Source organism: Citrus clementina, unplaced genomic scaffold (assembly GCF_000493195.1).
Source record: "Citrus clementina cultivar Clemenules unplaced genomic scaffold, Citrus_clementina_v1.0 scaffold_3, whole genome shotgun sequence".
NCBI lineage: Eukaryota > Viridiplantae > Streptophyta > Magnoliopsida > Sapindales > Rutaceae > Citrus > Citrus x clementina.
In genome coordinates this window covers 6,381,573-6,404,219 of record NW_006262339.1, presented here as the reverse complement: position 1 = coordinate 6,404,219, position 22,647 = coordinate 6,381,573, and the positions used below count along the sequence as shown (strand labels likewise).

Genomic DNA, 22,647 nt, shown 5'->3' with positions numbered 1-22,647 from the left:
TGCGCCTAACGATTTCTAAATTTAAACCGAAACTTGTGAAGTTACTAGTTTGAAAATTTTGAGGAGCCAGTGTCATGATTTGCGAGACCTGCCTTCCCTTTCCCTCGTTCATTTAATTCATTCCAAACCTCACTGAGACTAGACCGTAGTCTGTTCTCTGTAGACCGTCCTCCTTTCTTAATTCTTAGTAGTAAAAATTTGATGCGTACTAAAACTAGCTTTAGTTTATTCTGATTTTTTAAATTTAAATAATATAAATTAGAATTTGTTTTTAGAATTAGAATTTGATGCTTACTAATGGTACAATCTAAGATTTATTAAGGATAACTGCATGGAGGAATTAGTCATTTTGTACGCAACTGTCGTCGCCAGTATTTAAACGACCGTCACGGACAATCGTAATTTGTCCAGATCAACTGGGGGTATTCATGTAAATTCGTGGAAAAAGAGAGTTAATTCCGGGGCCCACTCACACGGTTTTGGCCCACTCTTGGAGTCATGGCTCGAACTAAAGCATAATCACGCACAGTCCACTCTCTCTGTAACTTGAATTTTGACGCTTTAAATTTTTCTTGCACTCCGAACATGTTAGCTGAGCAAAAGAAAAATTCACGAAAACATTTTCTTGGAAAATCAAACCAACAAACCAGCAACTAGACTTTTCACTCTTCAACAATGCGGTATTGAATTTGAAATCCTTTCAGTTGAAGCAATGGCTAATAATTACAGGAATGGCACTTCTAACAGAAGCTCCCTCGCCAAGACTGATAGGCCTCTTTCAGTGAATTCCAATTCAAAGCCAGCCGTCAAGTCCAGGTCATTTCCGGCTTCTGGTCCTCGCAAGAGCAGTCCGGCATCTCTCGGCTCCGCCGCCGTCCCCAAAGACTATGCTGGAGGTCAGCCTGTTGAATGATACTATTTTCTTTTTTTTAAAAAAAAAACTGGAGATCTTTCCGATTCATAATTTAATACGCTTAGTGTTTTCAGATTAGGTCGAGTTTGGATGTCTAATGAAACTTGAGTTTCCCTGTGCATTTGGCTTTTAAATGCAATTGAATAGTTAAATAGCATTTCTTGGATAAGCATGCCAATGATATTTACTACGAGAAAAATGTTATGCGTCGGTTTACCATAGGCATATATGAGAGACACACAAGGCTGAAACATCTCTGTTTCTACATGCTTGTTGCTGATTTGAAAATGAGCTTGTGGAATTAGAAGAGTTCAGGATTGCTACAGTGCGAAACTGAGGATTCTAGTTTTATAATTGAATATTCAAGGTTTTTTTTTTTTTGGGTTAAGTTTTGTGGTTGTATACTCGTATTTTCAATCATATTATCACAAAGATGGCTAGAACAAAAACAAGGACACGGCGTCTTTAGATTTTGATTTCGTTATATTTTCAATCATTTTTCCTTTGGGACTTTGATGATGTGAAGATGTTAAAACATGTTGGGAACTTTTTGTACAATTGAAAATTGTTTATCATATCAATATGCCTGTCAGTTGGGAATATTAGGTAAGTAGTAAAGTTTGTTGTTTAATAATAAAACTGATCAACCATATTCTAATAGAATAGATCACCGGGAAGTTTTCAATGTCATGTTTTCAATATATATGGTGTCTATTCTATATTTTGTTCATTTGGTGTTGTTAATCTTTTATGTAGTTCCTGGGAGAGTTAGGGTGGCTGTAAGATTGCGAACGCGTAATGCTGAGGAAATGTTGGCAGATGCTGATTTTGGCGATTGTGTTGAATTACTGCCCGAGGTATCCTGATGCAAATACTCTTGAAATTTCATGCAATTATGAATTTTTAAATATTTTCTGGATGGCTTATCTTCTGTCATATTTGTTCTGTGCTCTGTTTCAGCTTAAAAGGTTGAAACTTCGGAAGAACAATTGGGATGCTGAGACCTATGAGTTTGATGAAGTGCTTACTGAGTTTGCATCACAAAAACGTGTTTATCAAGCTGTTGCGAAGCCTGTTGTGGAGGTGTGCCTATGTCAAAGTTCTTGATTTTGGAGTTCAAATCAATTGCATAAGTTTTTTTCTTTTGAAGACAAGTATTTGTGTATTTTAGGTTCATCTTGTAGCGGTTGGATGTTGTTGGTTACTATTATTATTCTAGGTTATGATTATGGATGGTGGAGTTCATTTAAAACCAACTTTGATGGAACACACTCAGGGGAAAAAGATCCCATGGTTGTTCGTATTGTGTTGATAGCTCCATTTGTCTTGGGAATTTTTACTAGGCAAACATGGAAATTTGTAATTGAATTAATGGGGATCATTTGTTTTCTTCATATCTTTTGTAGGCTGCCCTAATAGTGACTTGCAAATTTTGTTATTTTCTTCTGTAGAGTGTTCTTGATGGCTACAATGGAACAGTCATGGCATATGGGCAGACAGGAACTGGTAAAACTTATACTCTTGGACCACTTGGAGAAGAAGATCCGGCTACTCGTGGAATAATGGTCCGTGCTATGGAAGATATTTTGGCCGGAGTTTCTTTGGACACAGATTCTGTCACAGTATCCTATTTGCAGGTTTTTGGCTTTTTATTCATATCATTTTGTTCTTGTGATTTTGTCATTGTCTACATTATCCTATTACCACTTCAAGGGTTTTATTGACTTGGGACTCAGTGCAGATATATTATAGATTATTTCTTCTGTGAATAACACATAAATAATCTTTTATGAACTATTGTAGAAGTTCAATTCTAACACTCTTGTTCTTGAAACTTTTGTGCAGCTCTATATGGAGACCATACAGGACCTTCTTGATCCTACCAATGATAACATTTCTATTGCAGAAGATCCAAAAACTGGAGATGTTTCGCTACCTGGGGTTACTCTAGTTGAAATTAGAGATCAACATAGTTTTGTGGAACTACTAAAATTAGGAGAAGCTCACCGCTTTGCTGCGAATACAAAATTGAATACTGAATCGTCGCGCAGTCATGCTTTTTTGATGGTAAATTATATTAATTCAAAGATTTTGCACTTCCAGAATAGCTGGGAAATTGTTGGCAGTTTTTGACTTTATTTCTTTTTTCTTTTTTGCATTAATTTTTATGGAGGATTGATAGATATCTTGAAATGCTGCAGGTACATGTAAAGAGGTCTGTTGAGGGAAGAGATGTAGCTCATTCAGGTGAAAATGGCAACAACTCCCACATGGTGAAAACTCTTAAACCACCTATTGTTCGAAAGGCAAAGCTAGTTGTTGTAGATCTTGCTGGTTCAGAGCGCATTGATAAGTCAGGTCCAGCTAACTGAACTATGTTCCTTCCCCCATTCCTCCGACTAAGTAGTTATATGCATTACTCCATTTTAAGGTCCACCTATTTTTTTTATGAAAAGCTACTTTATTCTAGTAGCTAGTTGCCAAACCTGTCAATCAATATGGTTGTGCTAGTTAGATTTTGCTTTCTTTTTCTGTGCGGCAAGATTGTGCTGATAATGACATGCAGACCTGTAAATAGTAAGTAGTTTAACTGAATTACACAATATAATGCATTACATTTTGCAGATAAATGGCATTGTATTTCCCTGGTAATAGCATTTTGTGAATTTCATAGCTTGTGTTCTGACAGCATCTTTGTACCTCTTTAGTGTATGCACAATCTATAGAACTTTCGAGTAACTGAACTACTCACATGACATTGTATAGTTCAACTGAACTGCACAATTTAATGCATTATATTTTGCGCGTAATGACATTGTATTTCCCTGGTATAGCATTTTGTGATTTTCATAGCCTGTTTTCTGACAGCATCTGTATACCTCCTTAGTGTATGCACAATCTAAAGAACATGTGAGTAACTGCGTGTGGTTGTCTCAAATGATTCCATAAAATCATATATGGACACTGAATCAGTGTCTTTAATTGCTCTGGCAATGATCTCAGAGATATGGCATATGATGTAAAGCTAATTTCATGTTTGTTTATTGTATCTCAATATGCTTTTGGTATAGTTTATATGGTGTTAAACTCTTCTCATATTGAAGTTAGATTGCAATTTGTAGGGAGTGAGGGACATACACTTGAGGAAGCCAAATCTATCAATCTTTCCTTGAGTGCGTTAGGGAAGTGCATTAATTCACTGGCAGAGGGGAGTGCATATGTTCCAGTTCGGGATTCAAAGTTAACTAGACTGCTTCGGGATTCATTTGGGGGTAAGTTCAGTGCTTTTTTTTTTAATAGATAAAATATTCTCTTATCAAATGACAAAATATTGATAGCTTCAGTCATGCAGATTTTTCCTTGAACTAAATGCCATTGACTTATGGATGAGTGTGTTTTGATTAAAACTTCATTGACCTTGTATAACATTCACTTTAGTTGGCTTGATATTGTGATTTTTATTCAGGCACTGCAAGAACATCACTGGTTATTACCATTGGTCCTTCTCCACGTCATCGAGGAGAGACAGCAAGTACTATACTGTTTGGACAGAGGGTGAGTTCCCTGTAATGTTTTGGTGCCCCTCTGAACTATTTGGTCTGGTCATCATATGCTCATTTTACAGATTTTGGCTGATATCATGGTTGACAGTCTTTGTACGTATGTGGATGTTTGATGTACAATTTATGGGAGCTTTCAGTTTCTTGAGGGAATTTGTTCAAAGCACATATAGGTATTGTATAACTTGTGCCGTCCGACTGCTTTGAAAATGCTAACATGTTTTTGTCTCATGCAGGCTATGAAGGTAGAGAATATGTTGAAATTAAAAGAAGAATTTGATTACAAAAGTTTGGCTAGAAGGCTCGACATACAACTGGACAAACTCATTGCAGAGCATGAAAGACAGCAGAAAGCATTTGAGAATGAAATTGAAAGAATAACAATAGAAGCTCAAAATCAGATTTCTGAGACTGAAAGAAATTATGCTGATGCATTGGAGGTAAATGCTTGTATTGATATTATCTTTAACAAGAGTTTTGCTTCTAGGCTTGCATGCTTGTGTGGGTGTGGATGCATTTTTTTGTGTATGCCTTGCACACGTGTGTGCTTTTGCGGGAGAGAGAGAAAGAGAGAGAGAGGAGAGAATCATTGTTTATAGTAGCATATTTTGCAAGTATTGATGTGGAATGTAGGAAAGAATTCTTTTGGTCTAATAGTACCTGGTAAGAGTTCTTGTGACTGGTATTCCACTTATAATCCAATTTATTAATGCAGAGATACTTTTGGTATTTACTATTTTGATCATTTGGTCTAAGTTGATAATTAGTTAGTGAAATTTTGTTTCTTCTTGATTTAGGTTAAGTTTGTTGTTGAAAGATTCATATGTCTCTTGATTTTAGAATCATACTACTATTAGAAATAAGAATTTGTGAATAACTATGTAATCTAGTATTTTCTTTGGTTTTGAATAATGAATGTAGATTAATCTTTGGAGTTGTGCTTCACGTAGTGTCAAGAGTTAGATTAATTCTTGATTTAGTGTTTGTTCAATTGGTGTTTTCCACTGTAGAAAGAAAGACTGAGATATCAAAAAGACTGTATGGAGTGTTAGATTAATTCCCCATTTAATGCATGTTGAAATTTCTGTATTTTCCTGCAGAAAGAAAGATTGAAATATCAGAAAGACTATATGGAATCCATAAAGAAGCTTGAGGAGAGATGGAAGATAAATCAGCAAAAGCAAGGCAGTGACAGAATCATGGTCAGATCTGAAGATGATTGTTCTGATGTAGCATCAAATGCAAAGGTAAATAAATAGTTGTTGGAATTATGTTACTTTTTTAGTAAACCTTGACCGAGGTAATTTATTTAAAAGGGGAATTTATTAAAAACTTGATGGAACCATATATAGTCTTATGCCTTATCCTATATAATGCAGATAAAAGAAATGGTGTATTTGTACTACCATTCTTTTGATTTGTGTCATATAATTCCTGTTTTGGGAAATACCCAAAACTGCTATCACTAAGTCTTGTGCTTGGGAAAAATGTTAACGTTGAAATGTCATATTCTGTTTCATTATTTTGTCTCTGATGGATTATTTCTATCCTACTTTCTGTTATATTTAATCATTTCCAAACTGAAAAAGGAAGTCATTTTCTTTCCTGGCGGTCATCTCCCCTCTATGATAGCATTTATCCTACTTGCAGTCAGGAAACCTTGACCTGAGTGCAATAGGTGGAACAAAATGTTGGAATGAGAACTATCAAATGTCTTTGCCTAATCTAAGTCAAATCCTTAATGCAATCCAATTAAACACCAGTAGTTGTCATATGAAATGATAATTCACCATAAAATGAAAGCACAATTAGCTTTGACATTTTCTGTTTTAAACCTTTAATAAGTACATTTCCCTACAAACTGTTATGAAGGTTTGAAAAGCATGGTGAAAAATAATCTAGGTTGTTAAAAATCAAAGAATGGATGTGATCAATTGGTCGTTGAAGGTGGTACAAGGGCTTTTGAACAGGGCTCTGGATAGGAATCATAGACCGTTTAAAAAATCTAATAATTGGATGGCTTATCCTGTGGAAGGATATGTTGACATATTTCCAGGTGTGGAGATATTCTTTGCCATGTTAATTATCTATGGTAAAATCAACATTTTTTTTAAATTTTCTTAACACATTTTTGTTTCAGATGCTGCTCCTTAAGTTTCAACCTGCTGAGCTGCTGCTTATTCATCTTTAAGAACTAGACTTCCAATCTCTTTTAAAATGTGGAAGCTGTATTTTGTATTTTTCTTGTCAGTCGAGTAGACCCGATTCCAATTTTCATTTTTATTTTCTCCCTTTATTCCTCTTCATTAATAGTAATGGCCAACTTTGAAAACTCTCTCTTTTAACATGTCTCCACCATTTTTTGTTCTGTTACACAGGATTCCATGGCTTCCATTGTTGGGGAACTTACTGAGGTGAAAAAGTTGCTTCTGAAAGAAACTCAATTAAGGAAAGCTGCAGAAGAGGAAGTTAATAATCTCAAAATTCAAGTAGCTCAATGGAAAAGATCGGAGGTACTTATTGTGCCTCTCCTATTAGTTTTATCTTGATTTTCTATTTCGGTATTGGCTTCCCTTTTCTCTCTTCCCCAGTGCCTTCTTCGCATCAGTCTGTTGTTACATAGAGTTACATTTTGATGTACTAGGCATCAGGAAATACTGAGATCTTTAAACTTCGCCAGATGCTGGAAGATGAAGAACATCAGAAAAATAAACTTGAAGAGGAAATAGCTCTACTACAGAGTCAGTTGTTGCAGATAAGTTTTGAAGCTGATGAGGTACGTTGCATACAGAATTTTTTTGCATGTTGTGGCTTAGTTCTTAGCCTTCTATTTTTCCCTTTGTTTCCCTTATTCTTTAGCTGTGTATCCATCCTTTTTAAAATAAGTGTTCCTCATGCAACGGGTCTTTTATTACATAATGTAGGTACTAGTCAGGTACAGTTGTTGGACAAATGATTTTTAATGGAAATTGACTGAAAGTGGATGTGTATTGAACAAGCTTTTTGGGGTTTGCAAAGTCTTTAGGAAAAAGAATGTCCAATATTTCCTGCAGAATCTCTTTTATCTTCCGTCTCAGTTCAGCATTTGATTTTTTTTTGGAGATATTTTTAAGATAGAAGGTATTGATAATTGACTAACTACTTTTAATTGGGGTCTCTGCATATGCTCTTTCCACCCGAATCCTATTGACTGATTTATTTCAGTTTATATTTGAAATTTGATATAATTTCTGACTATAGGAACTTAAAATGCCATGCATATATGATGTTGAGGGATTCAGGAATGTTCTTCAATCATTTTTCAATTGAGCACATGTGCCCGCACTTGTGTAGTACATGAGATCTCAATTCAGACTTTTATATATATACGTATATCTATATATACTTGTAGACTAGAAGAAGACTGGACAGAGGTGAATCTGGCAAAATTCCTGGAGGTCTAGATTCTCTGACTCAAGTTAGGCAGCCTCAGCTCAAAGATGCGGGAAATGGAGAGAAGGCCTCAATTGCAAAACTTTTTGAACAAGGTTTAGTCAGTGCCTGGTGTGATATTATTTTTTAGCTAATTGTTAATTTTTCACCTCACTTTATATTATTCCTACAGTGGGATTGCAAAAGATTTTGTCATTGCTTGAAGCTGAAGATGCTGATGTACAAATTCATGCTGTGAAAGTAGTAGCAAATCTTGCTGCTGAAGGTGCCTTTCTACTGGACTCTGAGCTCAGACATAACTTCGTATTGTTTATCATCAGCAATAATAATTGGTCCTAATTTGACATGCCTTGAACTAAGTCATTGTTGTAACTTCATGTTCAAGTTGTTCTTATTGCTGAACACACCTCCTATACTTAATGGATCTTACAGGATATGACTATTCAGATCCTTAATACTATTTCTGTGAAGAGCGAGGATATACAAGCTTGTATATATATAACCATCATATAAAACTGTGCAGAATCAAATCAGGAGAAGATTGTGGAAGCTGGTGGTCTTACATCCCTGTTGATGCTGCTTGGAAGCTCCAAGGATGAGACAATACATAGAGTTGCAGCTGGTGCAATAGCCAATCTTGCGATGAATGGTATTTTGAATTGTGTACTTGTATTGTATATATGATACTATTGCTACTTTTGACTTCTAATATTTTCTCCTTTCTGACATTTATGATTTTGTGTTTTCCATAACAGAAACCAATCAAGAACTCATAATGACTCAAGGAGGCATTGGTTTATTGTCAACAACGGCAGCAAATGCCGAGGATCCTCAAACCCTCCGAATGGTTGCTGGAGCTATAGCTAATCTCTGTGGAAATGGTAGACTGCTTGCCATAAAGTTCATTTGGGCCTTGCTTTTTTGGTTTTAGAAATGAAATAGACAGTTTCTGTTTCAAGGGGCATGATGTTGTTGTTCTAGGTTTAAACAGAAATATTGTTCCTCCAATAAGTGGTTAAAACTTTTTAATAAATAAAAAACTTATTCAGGTTCCTTTAGTAGGTGTGCTGCTCTAATAAAGTGACATGATCTCTTATTGTCTAGATAAGCTGCAGCTGAAGTTAAGAGGTGAGGGAGGTATCAAGGCATTGCTAGGAATGGTTAGATGTGGACATCCAGATGTTCTTGCACAAGTTGCTCGTGGAATAGCAAACTTTGCCAAATGTGAGTCCAGAGCGTCAACTCAAGGTAATTAATATTTAGTTCAGAAAATAAGGCTTTCCTTGAGTTTGTCACCTTCCCTTTTAAGATGATGGTGTGAGATTGTGACGTTTTTTAACAGAAATTTGACTGTATATAATATAATCGTTTCGTGTCACATATGCAATCCAATCTTCTTGCTGTCTAAGTTAAATTGCTATATTAAATGAGACAGGAACTAAAACTGGAAGATCTCTTCTAATCGATGATGGTGCCCTTCCATGGATTGTACAGAATGCTAACAACGAAGCTTCACCAATCCGGCGCCATATTGAGCTTGCACTCTGCCACTTAGCACAACATGGTAAGCTTTCCACTTTTCTAATTTTCAACTGATGTGCAACTTAATGCCATTACCTGAAAGCTTAAATTTACTACATTTCAGACATGAATGCAAAAGACATGATTAGTGGAGGTGCCTTGTGGGAGCTGGTTCGCATCTCGCGAGACTGTTCAAGGGAAGATATAAGAACTCTTGCTCATCGGACCCTAACTTCCAGCCCTGCTTTTCAAGCTGAAATGAGGCGGCTGAGAATAGATTATTGATGGATTAGTGTTAATAACTATACGGACTCACATTTTGGGGGTTTGCAGAACAATCAGATGAACCAATCCAATTGGATTTATACTCTTTCCAGATAAACAAGTAGGACAGCCATATTCCTGTTTAAGTTTTGCTATAAAGTGGGAGAGGATAGGTTTGTAATCCTAATTTATGTAGCTGATTGTAAGTGAAGCTTCTGATTGTTGTCTTGTGAGATATCATATAAATCATACGGTAGTGTGACCTATCCCTGTGTAGCTTCTAATCAATGTATAAATTGTTTTGGATATGACTTGATCAGTGGGGAGAAAGAACAAAGGTGCTGCTATTGCATGTAAAGAAAAATAAACTCAGATAAACGTTCGAGTTGTAAGCCTGATTTGTTTGGGAGAACAGCAGCATTTGATTTTATTGAAGAACTGTGTGTAAATGACTTGACAGAAGTAATGTTGTATTTCTGCATTCAGCACTTTTATATGTTGACCTAAGAAAGTAGCAATTATATGTAAGATACAACGAGCAACCATCAACGTGATGTCCATTATTTTCTTTCCTTCACGTTTTCAAGTTCTCCCCAGATCGCCTTGGGCCTAAATCCGCTGCTTAAGAGTTAAGAATTAAACATTCCTGTCATTAACGTGAACGGCTTGGGTATTCATTATTCAATCAATATTTCACAAGGGTTGTCCAGGTCAAGTCTGCTGTGGAGTGTCAGAGTTTGGACCAGATCTTCAATTTCAATTACGTGGAGGGGCCTGGAGCCCATATTATAATTCTGAACATTGTTGCAAATATAACGCTTTCTCCATTCTGTCCAAATATCTAAATTTCGAGAAATCAAATACCATAGTGCCATGGAGCCCAAGAGAAGAATGCTTTAGTTTTGTTTATACTACGCACGACTCGCACTGCATGTAAATGTAGGTTGTTAGACATTAAATTTGAATTTATTAACAAAGTGTTGGCTCGACTGTCAATGGATTCTCCTTAAGTGGCTTGACTGGGTTTGCTCCCCAGTTCGAGTCGCAGGGAAGTCACCTTTATTGGGAGAACCTGTGCCTCTCGATTTGAGCGGGGATTCTAGTTTGGGTTGTGGTACGGGCTTAAAGGTGCCTTCCACAGTTGGGGCCCTTCCTAGGATACCTCGTGGTCAAAATAAATAAAAAAATTGAATTTACTTGAGAAGCCTTTGATATCTAAAATTTAATCCAACATTATTTTCTTCCCCTCAAATAATAGAATATGATCTCTCTCTCTCTATATATATATGGTTGATACCAATTCACCCCTAGATCTAGACATGCAACTATATATTAATTAATTAAAATATAGCGTGGGGTTATGGATTACAGAGTTAATCATTTCTCAGCATAAACGTGTAATGATTCTAGAAATCATGCAACTTTTAATCAAGTATGAACGTAGAATGTGCTCCAAACACGAGACGATTGTTTTGAAATCTTGATCCTTCTTATGTTCAACTCCAAATTTGTCTATCTTTGAATTCCTCATCACGAGGAAGGGAAGAATGATGAAAGGCATTAGACTTTTTAACCTTGAACGTAAGCGAACAGCATCATTTTCAATTATTGATACACTTGATATATATGGCTGGGAATCGGCTGATGACAAAAATTAAAAGAAAATGAAAAGGAGGGACAGCAATGTGAGAGGAGTTAACTTTAACTTCTGAAAGTAGGAATAATGTAAATATCTGAAAAAAAAAATTCAAAAAATTGCGTCTTAAATTAGTTAACTTCCATTATGTGGATGATAGAATGATGCAATAAAATTATTTTAAACATGGAGAATTCAGTTAACGTATGCGAGGTCGACTTTACTCATTTGGAAAAATATTAATATAGTGCATCAAGATAGGAAGACGTGCTCACTTTTTGTGCTCTTGCCACCTTTATTATCACATCTTAATGTCTATAGAAATCAGTAATTACATGGTAAAACAATGAGTGACACTATTGATAAGAAGAGAAATATGATGATTCAAATATCTCACATTAATTGAGAACATAAGTATAAGCTTGCTGGGGCAACCTAGCTCCTTAGAATGATTAATAACTTGAGTAGTAGATTTGTAAATTATGTGGAGATAGATGAGATTAATACATTAGGAGTCATTTTCCACTTGCATTAATTGTTGGGATTCATAGCTTATATTACTAACACATAGCCAAAAAAAAAAACTTGGTGACACATCACTTGGAATATTGGTTTCTTTCTATTTCAAGGATGTTTAAACTAAAAGGTTAGAAAGTGATAAGAATCTAATGAAGATTCTCTCGATCAAGAAAGTATGGCTTAAATCAATACCATTATGACATTTATATATGAGAAAAAAAAAAACATTGCTAGCATAACATGCATACAAGATAAGAAATCACATAATTAATATATTTGGGAGATGAATCCCACATTTATGACAGTTTTTTTTTAATTTTTTTGTTGTCATAATTTTTTAACGTAAATTATGCATTGGAGTCATTTGAAATAATAAGAGTAAAGTTATTTTTCTTTATGAGGAATTCTAAAATATATAACTACCACTAAAATATTGATTTTTTAAAATAAATACACACATGTTATAATATTATTTATGTATTGTATGAATGACATGATATCTCGAAATTATTCTTAAATTTCTCCTTTTTTATACTATACTTTAAGTTTGTCAGTAAATGCACAAACATAAAGATGACTAAGTTTAATTTTACTGTCCAGCAAGCAAACTGGACCGTGACTATAAATGCGATGTTTACTAAACGTTTGCGCAACAAATATAGACCATCTTCCTAACAAACCTCTTTGACTAGAAAGTTTAAGTTTGAATGTAAGGATTTAAACAATAATATTTAAGTTTGACATGTCAAACATCCCCTCACTTTTTGTAGGCATATCTCATCTACTACGTGCAAATCTAATTTGTGTTCAGGACAATACTTATCTAACACATCTCTCTCTTTCTCTCTCAACTTTCCATAATGTAGCTATAGATGCATGTAAAAACTCCCAGTGGGAATGTATGAAGCAGCTTTTGTAATTATCTGAATCAGAAAAAAATATGGGCTGTAGAAGTCAAGGAAGTCTAAGGTTTTTGACCAAAACCAATTGTTGAAGAAATTCAAAGATGGCATACAAGACAAAACTTGGTGATGAGAAGAAGAAGAGGTCTACGCACGGTCAGTCAGCCAAGACGGCAATCAAAACAAAAAAGAACTGGGTTGGTAATCACCGAATATAGGTTATTAACAAATAAAAAAAAATCATAAATTCTCTTTAAATTATTAGTTGACTAACAAAATTAGAGAAAGAAGAAGATAAGTGATGATGAGGGTAGTAAGATTAAAATGAAGAATGGATAATTCCTTTAAGATTGTGGAAGGAAAAAACAGTTAAGAGTTCAAAATATTAGTTGACTGATAAGTGATCTGTTGTTGGACATGGGAATTATTAATAAGAAGAGTAGATAGAGTTTTTTTTTTCTTTTTTTTTTTTTCGGGGGAAAGAAGAAAGCAAATGGGTACTAAAATTAAAAGGAAATGTCCAAAGCAGAGAATCTGAGGTGGGTTTTGATCATTGTCAGCTAATTAAGCTTATTGAAGTTTGAAATTACAGCTGCCCAATCCCCATCCTCCGAACCTATATATATAAACACACACATACATACACGTAGAAAGAGCTAGCCCACTTTGTCCAGGTTGTTGCCTTTAAGGTTTGCCTCGAAAAGGAGCTTGTTCAGAGCAGTGCACGTGTAAACTAGTACCCAAATATTTTCCTGTCTCTTCATATCTATACGAAACCCTAAAACTGTCAAACGAAGTAAAAAGAAACACATGGAAACCATTAGGCCCATACCTCTTTGTTTCCCCATTCCCTTTAACTCAACATCCTTTGACCTTGTCACCTTATGGATACGTGCTACATAAATAAAATGAGATAACTGTACTACCTGTACTCTAGTTAAAATGTTATAATAAGTTCCTTTTTCTACTAGAAGTTGCAAAAATCCATAGAGGTTGAGAAGATGATGATGTCGATCTACGAATCAACAAAGAACCATAAATGTGGATTTCATAAAAGAATTTGAAAAGAAAATACATAGCTTGGACGGAAACGATCAAATAAACAAATTGCATATGGTTTCCTTGATTGTTGAAAGAGTGGGGGTTTTTAAAGAACAAACATGTCATATAAGAGAAATATTTGGGGCTACCGGCCGACAACTTAGCTAGGCGCAAGAGAAAGAGTCGCATTCTTGATTTTGCTTTTGTTTCCTTTTTCTTCGTCTTCATAATGCATTTGATCTTGTTATATATAATTGGCACAAAGGGCAGCAGTTATTGTTCCATGAAATCAAACTCATCAGTGAGAAAATATCCATCGATTTACATATTACAGCACTCCTTCAATCAACATGCAAAGCATATATAACCTAGTACGTCATCATCAAATCCGAAACAAAGACTAATCAAATGATTAAATTAAAGGGGAAAAAAAAAGAAAAAACCTGGAATAATGCTCAAGATAAACCGAATTCTCTTGCCGCGCACGACTTCTTGTGATGGACATGAAGGTGATCATGTTCATGATGTGAGCGTGCAAGAACAAGTACAACCGAGTTCCTTCGTTGAAATCAGGTGCTGAAAATAAAGGAAGCTCTAGTATGGAGGGCGACCGCCCGTGGCCCAATAAGCCTCAGTTGGTAACTGAATAGAATTGAGGAGATTAGGCGGCAACCCATGAAATAAAGGCCCATTATTATTTGCATCCCCCATTACCGGCTGCTGTTGCTGCGGCTGCTGCTGTGCCACAACTCCTGCTCCTGCCCCTCCTCCAGGTGACCCAATTGAACCCCCTTGCATTGGTAGCTGTCCCTCTTCTTCTTCCAAAGGAAGCCTCTCATATGCAGCATTACTAAACGACGCTGCCATTATCACAACCGGGCCCGAAGTCATGAGCGTCCCAACAACACTCCCTCCTACAACCTGCCCTTGACCACCGGCTAGATATATGGTCAACCCCGAGGCTGCAGGTGGTGCTGGGGGTGGCAAAAATGAACCGGATAGTGATAATATCTCAAAACGACCGTGTAACGACACAATTGCGCCGGGTGAAGCCGGTTGCCTTAAAGTAACATTAGTGACAGTGCCGGTGCCACTCAAAATGCAAACCCCTCTTTGTCTTCGCCTGGCAAATGTGGCAACACTCTCAACAATGTCACAGCCGTCAGCAATTTCCATAACGTGGGTGCGTAGAGCGTTGGCGCTGTCGCGGGTGATGATGATGGGAGGCTTGGGCTTGTTCTTGGATCCAGCAGGTCGGCCTCTGGGTCTCCTTGTGATCTCTCCTTCGCCCGACCCCTGGAAGAGTTCTTTGCCTTCACTTGAACTGTTGTTGTTGTTGTCGTCGCCGCGATCTAGTTTGATACCTTTGTTCATGCCGCTGCTGCTGCCACTTTGTTCTTCTTCCGAGTTTTGCTGCTGCTGGTGGTGAAATTGCTGCTGCTGTTGATGATGGTGAAGTTGGAAATCTCTCGTGTGGAAAGGAGGAGGAAGAGAATGGCCATGTGCTGTTACGGGATCCATGCTTTCTTTCTTCTGAGATCTTATTGTATTACCACTTCTTTGCTTCTAATTTATTTGAAGTAAAACACAACTAATGACAAGACAATAAGGCGTAAAGGGTCGTGATAATTGCAAAAGAAGAAGGATAGTGGAAGCAAAAAGGGAAAAGCTAGCAATAAGAAACTTAGCAAGCAATCACTCTTTTCTCTTGCTCTCTTAGCTTTAATTCTTTGTCTTGTTTAATGAATTGTGCACTACAACTTGCCTTCGCCTTCACCACCATAGAGAAGAAATTGATTAGCGGAATTCTTTTGTAACCCACCAATTTCTCAGCTGAATTTAGCTTCTTTCTTCTTTCTAAACTCAGTATGAAGCATTTTTTTCAAAAGGGAGAGAGAGAGAGAGAAAGGGATAGAGGGTTTTGTTATAGGATAGGGGTTAGGGTTAGAGAAATTAGGTCGAGAGAGAATATAGATCGGAGATGGATTTTGGGGTTGGGGGGGTTTTGGTTTTTCGTAATAAGACTGCGTGCGTATGGGCGGTGGATGGGTCCCAAATTTTCATACGCTCTCTCTCTCTCTTTTGTCCCCTTCCGCATTTCATGTTCTCTCTCTTGCAGTATATATTATTTAGTCTAGCGACAATCTAATCTCTTTTCAATTCATATATGTAAAACTTCAACTTTATATTTTTTATTTAAATTTAAGAGATTTTATCAACTTAACTATTTGACACTCGTCTTATGGTAAGTAATAATGTCGTATATTACTATTTAGTTTATAACAATCTCGACACTATTTATAGAAATTCACATAATTATTACATGTGTTCACCAAATCATTCTCATATGGTTAAAATCTAAATTAATTTAATTTTTATCTTTCATGCATCCCATAGAGTTCAAAATCGAGTGGCCAATTGAAAAAAAAATTGAAATCCACTCAGCCTATCCCATGGCCCTCTTCTCTTCCATATATTCAATGTTAAACTAATTACTGTTTTAATTACATCCTAATTCAACTTGGTCCCAAATCCTTATCTCCTCTAAACACAACTAATTAATTTCTTCTTCCCCTTCTTCCTTTATGAGTTCTTAAACTACTAATCAAGAATCGCTTCTAGGGTTTTCTATTTTTTTTCTTATGTACCCATGAACCCATGCATAAATCATAATATTATTTGCAATGTGAATCGTGAGTGGGGTAGGTTTTAAAGTTATGAATGAACATTCTGTTGGTGAAAAAACTCTAACTGTCTATATATGTATAGATTTAATAGATGTAGCGTGAGAGTTAAAAATTGGCAGCTGCATGATGCTGGTAAATTTTAATGCAACAGTAGCTGTCTCATTAAAATTGGATAGCGATGAAGAGAGAGAGAGAGAGCTCCGCTTCAATTTTCTAAGACCCACATGCACCACTACACGCTCTCTCTGCAAAACTCTATCTTTATCTCTCAATGTTAACGTTACGGGTCCACTTGCTGGCTCTGTAAGCTGGACACGTGGCTTCACCCCCATTTCTGTCGGTTCTATTTAAAGACAATTCAATTTCCTCTGTCTATCAAAAAAAAAAAAAAATTCCTGTGGGGAAGTTTTAATTAAGTTTAATCATTCGAGTATTGTTGACACAACGTTTTCTCCCATAGTCGTGTCTAGGCCGATGGGCGATGCGTATCAAAATCTCACAGGAAAAGTTAAGTAGTCTTATTAATTAGCTAGTGGTTGATTTGGACGCTACTACTAGTGAATTAATTAATGAAGATCGGGGAGCATTTATAGAGAGTTGCACGCTTCCATTAAACAGTATAATAGATTAGTGATGGGGAAATTAAACCGCCATATACATTCAATTAATTGTAAGAGCATGTTGTGTGAGTTGAAGCCGTTTAGCAATAATAAGCAAGTTTCGTCTGTTGATATGATCAAGCGCTCGTCGGTCCTCAACGACGCTTGCTTGATCATATAGCACGTTTTCAGCGAATATGAACACCAAAGGCAAAAGCCAGCATGAAGCTATCCATCGTAAGCGTGACTCTATATATACATATGTATACACACACGCGCACATACATTTTCATGGATAAGGCCATGTATCCTATATATATACATATATATAGCTTAATCAACAGAAAATTATAAAAAGAAAGCTACTTAATCCATGACTAAGGACAACTTAGAATCTCGTGTCATGTTACTAATGTTATATTAATATAAATGATGAATTTGTCTACATACGATGATGAAAATTGAAATACAGAAGCACAATGACGATGGTAGCTGGCAAGAGATTCAATTGAATTCGTGAAAGCGGTAGAAATGGGTAGTTTGACCGAAGAATAATAATGGAGAGGGGAGTAGGGGTGAGTGCAAAAGAGGACGCGTGGATAGCGCTGACATGCAGACAGAGATCAGAGCACGAGCGCGCCGGAGAGTTTGCTGAAACTGAAAGAAAGTTAAGAAAGAAAGGCAACGCATGACTCCCGGACGCTAAGCCATATGCATCATTTTATCAAATATCAAGAGATGCTCTTTGTCGGCTCTTTCTCTTCACTAATAATCCTGCAGTAGTGGACCCCCCAACTCTTCTCTAGCTTCTCTGCTTAGTCTTATCCCCTGCCAAGCAAAAAATATATATTATCGCTATGCTAGCTAGCTACCTCGTTAATTAATTATTTTTAAGTTCAACTGCTCTGCAAATTAGAAGTTTTGACAGCCCAATTGGGTTGCTGATCCATGTGGAAGTGATGAAAACGATGGATGATGTGCCTCATCATCATCATCATCTTCTTCATCACTGTTCTATATATGACCATACATGAATATGAGAGGTACAAATTAATTTGATAACGACGGAAATAGACCATTAAATTTTTATGGATAAATGATTCTGGTTGTTCATACAGTTACATATTGATATTCTAAGTTTAATTTAATTATATATCATCAATTGCATATTGATGTTGTTAGAATGAAACCTTTATATTATACGTTCATAGGAGATGATGATTAACATCTTTCGCCATGAAGCTAGTTTTGTTTTGTGAACCTTCGATTCTATGTTTTTTTAGATATTAGACTTTGATGTAAATTTTCACAAGTAGGCAACTTAATTAAGATGGATCATTAGTCATGAGTGTCTCTCAAACGTAGGCTTTGCAATTCATTTTGTAATACTTCGGTGAGTAAGGAATGACCCTTTTGCATATATCGTAGTCCATCATCGAGAACAACTTTATTTGGTGATAATATTTATTAATTGACAACCTTAATTATTGAGATGTTCTTTTGATATACAGTTTAGCAGAAAATTAGATACTTTGGTTCATATATGTCCCTTTCTCGGTCTGGTTGATAATTCCATATATGCATAACAAAAGACAATGTTATAATCATCTGAAGTTGCATATCCGATAATGCATCAGGCAAACATATGTGGACGTTCCCTTTCATATCTTTATTTGTTGTCGTTTCTATTTCTTTCGTTGTCATTCAAGTTGACTTCCTTTTGTATATGAGATAACGGATAATAATCTAAGGTTAAGGCCACGATTAGTGAGTTGTACTCAATTAGAATTTAATTGAAAAAAAAAAAAATTAAGCCGAGTATAATGCTCGATTGACCAAAGTATGATAGACAATTCAAGAGGATTTCATCTAAAGGAATAATTATTTTCTTTTGCGGGTGTTAATTAGGTCAATTGGTAAAATCTTTTATGTAAAAACAAGATGATGTGGTTCAAATTTCACTCATATGAGTAGGAAAATAATTATATTGTAACTTTTGAAACCTAAATCTAAAGGAATAATTATTTTCTTTTGCAGGTGTTAATTAGTTCAATTGGTAAAATCTTTTATGTAAAAATAAGATCATGTGGTTCAAATCTCACTCATGTGAGTAGGAAAAGAATTATATTGTAATTAGAAACTTTTAAAACCTACTAAAATACACCGTATTTTACAATCCCATACATTTTTTGGAAGACAATTCTTTTATTGTAAAAAGAAAGAGAGGAAGCGAGAGAGTTATAGCTATCACTTGTAAGTCTTGAGAGTTCTCTAATATCTCAATCACCCAAAAATTCTATAATAAAAAACTTATTAGGAAAAATTACCTAGAATCTATCTTCGGGTTTGATCAAAATTAGTTGAGAGAGAATCTGCCCTTTTTAAGATTAAGCACAGCTTATTCATCAACATCGTGCCCACTTCTTTCATCTTTTGTGTTGGATTTGGCCGGCTTTTTCATTCTTATTTTTTGAATTGTATAATATAAATATGATAAAGACAAACAATGATAGAGGAATATATACGATTGAATTTACAACGAAACTATGCGCTCAATGCCAGTCAACGGAGCACCCCCTCCTGGGTCACATCTTCCTTCTTTTGACCTTCAATTTCGTGTCTCATTTTTTGTGCTGTGCCGTGCATTCGGCTCAAGGTTCCCATCTCACTCATTTTCTAGAAGAAGAGAATTTTGGCAATTAAATTTTGACCTGAGCGTTTCAGGCATTATTCCAATGAAAAAGATGTTTTTCGAGGAAAACTTAAGAGGAGATAATCTTAGATTTTTGTTCGGGAAAAAAAAGAAAGAAAAAAGAGTAAAAAAAAAGAGTGAAATAGTCGCAACCTTCAGGCTTATATACGCAATTTCTTAACTAAATTTAATTTTTTAAAAAAATAGGTATTTTTATGCTTAATAACCCTATTTAACACAAATTAATGGTGCGTTTGAGATTGAGATTGGGCAGCGGTAACTTTTAAGCTACAGCACTAAAGTGTTTAGTAAACACTAGCTACTGTAACTTGTAAACTATGTTGATATGATTTTTCACTTATATAATAAAAAATTTATTATATCTTAAATAATTTTGTCAAAATATTATTTAAAAATTATATTTACTACATATTATTAATTTTTATTTAATAATTATAATTTTTTTTCTACAACAGGTATAATTTAAAAGGTACAACACCTCAATTCTAAATGAGACCTATAGTTTGGGTGATTTTAAATTTTATGTGCGTTTTAAATTTTTCTAAATTAAAGAGTCTTATGAGACGGGGCCACAATCAACAATGTTTCTCCCTTTTCCTTTTTTAATTAAATAACTATAAGTCTGAAAGCGTAAAATACATATGTTTTTCTTCTCTCTTTTTTTTTTTCCCCCTGAAAGAAAGAATATGAAATATGTTCAATATGAGAGAGAATCTAAGTCCTTCTATGTTGTACTTTGATAAAATAATTATAGCCTATGTACATTTTCTTAATTTAGATGTTAATTAAGAATCCTGATTCCCTGAATTTAAGGCAAAATAAATTGACCTCTAATTTGTCTATATATACGCTCACATCACCAAATTCATTTGTTACAATTGTCTTGACCCTAATTTTCTTGCTGATTAATTTTCTTTGTAAAAGGCATCTTCCTCGGCATCATAGTGTTCGTAATCATCTGGTTATTGCCTTGCGTAAAAAATCTTCAAGTTCGATGCATCAAAAGTAATTTTAGCGGCGTGCAGTTCACGGGCTCCCCATGTGCTGTCTTTCCGAAAATTTACCTCATTAAGACCTTGAATTTTGAAAAATCTTCACATGATTTACTTTGAGTTTGATTATAAAATCAATTATGTTCCCACTATGCATCAAAATTACAGCTAGCTGTGCCATGCTCATGCAAACCTCCCCACAAAAATTGGACGCAGTGAAGTAGTGAAGTTTAATATTTAAAGTTTAATTCAATTGACTTGAGAAGTCGGGGGCCTTCAAGAGAGGTAGCAGGCTCATCAAATCTTAATTGGTGCTTAATTGGTGAAAGACAATGGGAGTTTAATTAAAAACTAATGCCAGTGGGTTTATCAAATATCTTAATCAAAGTCCACTTCGATAAAACAAATCAAAGGCCATACCATTACCATCAAATTATAATAAACAACTATCTCTCATCTATGAACAAGTCCATGGAAGAAGATTAATTAAAAGAAGTGTAATTAGTTTTAAAAAATATATACATTAAAAAAAAAAAAAAAAGAGGAGGGGCCATGTGAACTGCAAGGCACCTACCTCGAATCTGGCATTAATGTTGTTGCATGTTTCTGCTTTCTCACAACAAGTTGCGCCCCATTCCCATCAGCTTATTTATTCTCCAGGGAAGACCACTGAAAGCCCTTTCACATGTGAAATTAATTAATTACTTAATTGTGGTCCTTATTAGACTAGCTAATACAATTTGATTAATTAACTAACCAGCCGGGCTAAGTAAACGACGAAGTTGAGGAGGCCATGTGATGGATGCCAATCGATGTGGAATCTTGCCTCACCTCACCAGCTCAATTTTTTTTTTTTTTTTAAATACTTCACCTGCTGATTGCTGAATATGCTTTATCATTGAATTAATTAACGTTAACTCACTTTGACAGAACTGTCTTCGAAGTCTCCTTTCACACCATTTTCAACTTGAAATCTTTGGTAATTAATAGATTAAAATAAAACTATATATGCAACACGCTTAATTTGATTCATTTACGAATTATGAATATTGCTTCTTCAAACCTTTTTTTTTTTTTTTATGTCATTCTACTGAATGAATGAATGAATGAGAGTTGCCAGTGCCATTAGCATCTTGAAATGTACGTGTAGGTTGCTGCCCTATAATTTTCTTACTACAACTTACAAGTCCTTACATTATTTATATGCACGCATGTGTGTGTGTGTGTGTGTGTATAGTATCGAATTGTTACTCTGTTAAATAATAAAAGCAGATCACTTTATAATATCCTTCACCATTTTCCCTTCAATTTGTAAGTCCATTTGGGTTTCAGATGAAGATGGTTACGAGGTAGATTCTATTAGTACTCTTGTAGCTAATATATATAGGTATTCTTTTGAATATACATGTATATAGTTTAAGGAGATTTTGTGTTTTAATTTATTATATGGAACCATTCAAGGTCAAAGGATAATGTTAATATTGAAAATACATCCCAGCAGCTGATTGTTTGCTAAAAGTGAAACTTGATCGATCTACAAAATAAATTAAAAAAAAAACCTAGAATTCAGTAATTATAAGCTTGATTAAAGGCATGGCCATAGTCTTCCCAAGTGTATGGAAAAAGTTAATTCCAATTGTTGATAAATTTGATGGCTATGAGGAGACTACGCCACATAATTTAATTCACTTTAATTTAATTTAATTAGTACAAGAAGCAACTTATTGGAAATTGTAGCTTTAATTTAAGATTTAAACTTCTAAAGTATGTCTGATACTTTCATCTATATTTAAACCTCACCTCCTTGGACAAAAAAAGTAATGCTTGAATCTTTCGTTTGTTTGGTGAACGATCGATCTAATCTATTC

General features: G+C 35.2%; 2 protein-coding genes across 3 annotated transcripts; one reads left to right on the top strand and one right to left on the bottom strand.

The window, feature by feature from the left end:
• Positions 1 to 524: 524 nt before the first annotated feature.
• LOC18046653 (kinesin-like protein KIN-UA) lies at positions 525 to 9,998 on the top strand. 2 transcript variants are annotated; one of them, XM_006440379.2, is made up of 19 exons: positions 525 to 896; positions 1,670 to 1,770; positions 1,874 to 1,996; positions 2,365 to 2,550; positions 2,759 to 2,980; positions 3,115 to 3,271; positions 4,036 to 4,185; positions 4,380 to 4,468; positions 4,710 to 4,913; positions 5,574 to 5,720; positions 6,852 to 6,986; positions 7,154 to 7,249; positions 7,865 to 8,000; positions 8,078 to 8,170; positions 8,429 to 8,554; positions 8,661 to 8,786; positions 9,010 to 9,153; positions 9,341 to 9,469; positions 9,551 to 9,998. In XM_006440379.2, exons 1-19 carry the CDS (start codon positions 713 to 715, stop codon positions 9,709 to 9,711), a joined length of 2,709 nt encoding a protein of 902 aa, XP_006440442.1. In that variant the 5' UTR covers positions 525 to 712; the 3' UTR covers positions 9,712 to 9,998. The 2 variants fall into 2 exon arrangements, with proteins under 2 accessions (XP_006440442.1, XP_024044411.1); XM_024188643.1 differs by having other exon boundaries at positions 7,118 to 7,249.
• Positions 9,999 to 13,942: 3,944 nt separating this feature from the next.
• LOC18046652 (AT-hook motif nuclear-localized protein 24) lies at positions 13,943 to 15,826 on the bottom strand. The gene has a single exon (XM_006440378.2). It carries the CDS (start codon positions 15,307 to 15,309, stop codon positions 14,383 to 14,385), a length of 927 nt encoding a protein of 308 aa, XP_006440441.1. The 5' UTR covers positions 15,310 to 15,826; the 3' UTR covers positions 13,943 to 14,382.
• Positions 15,827 to 22,647: the final 6,821 nt, after the last annotated feature.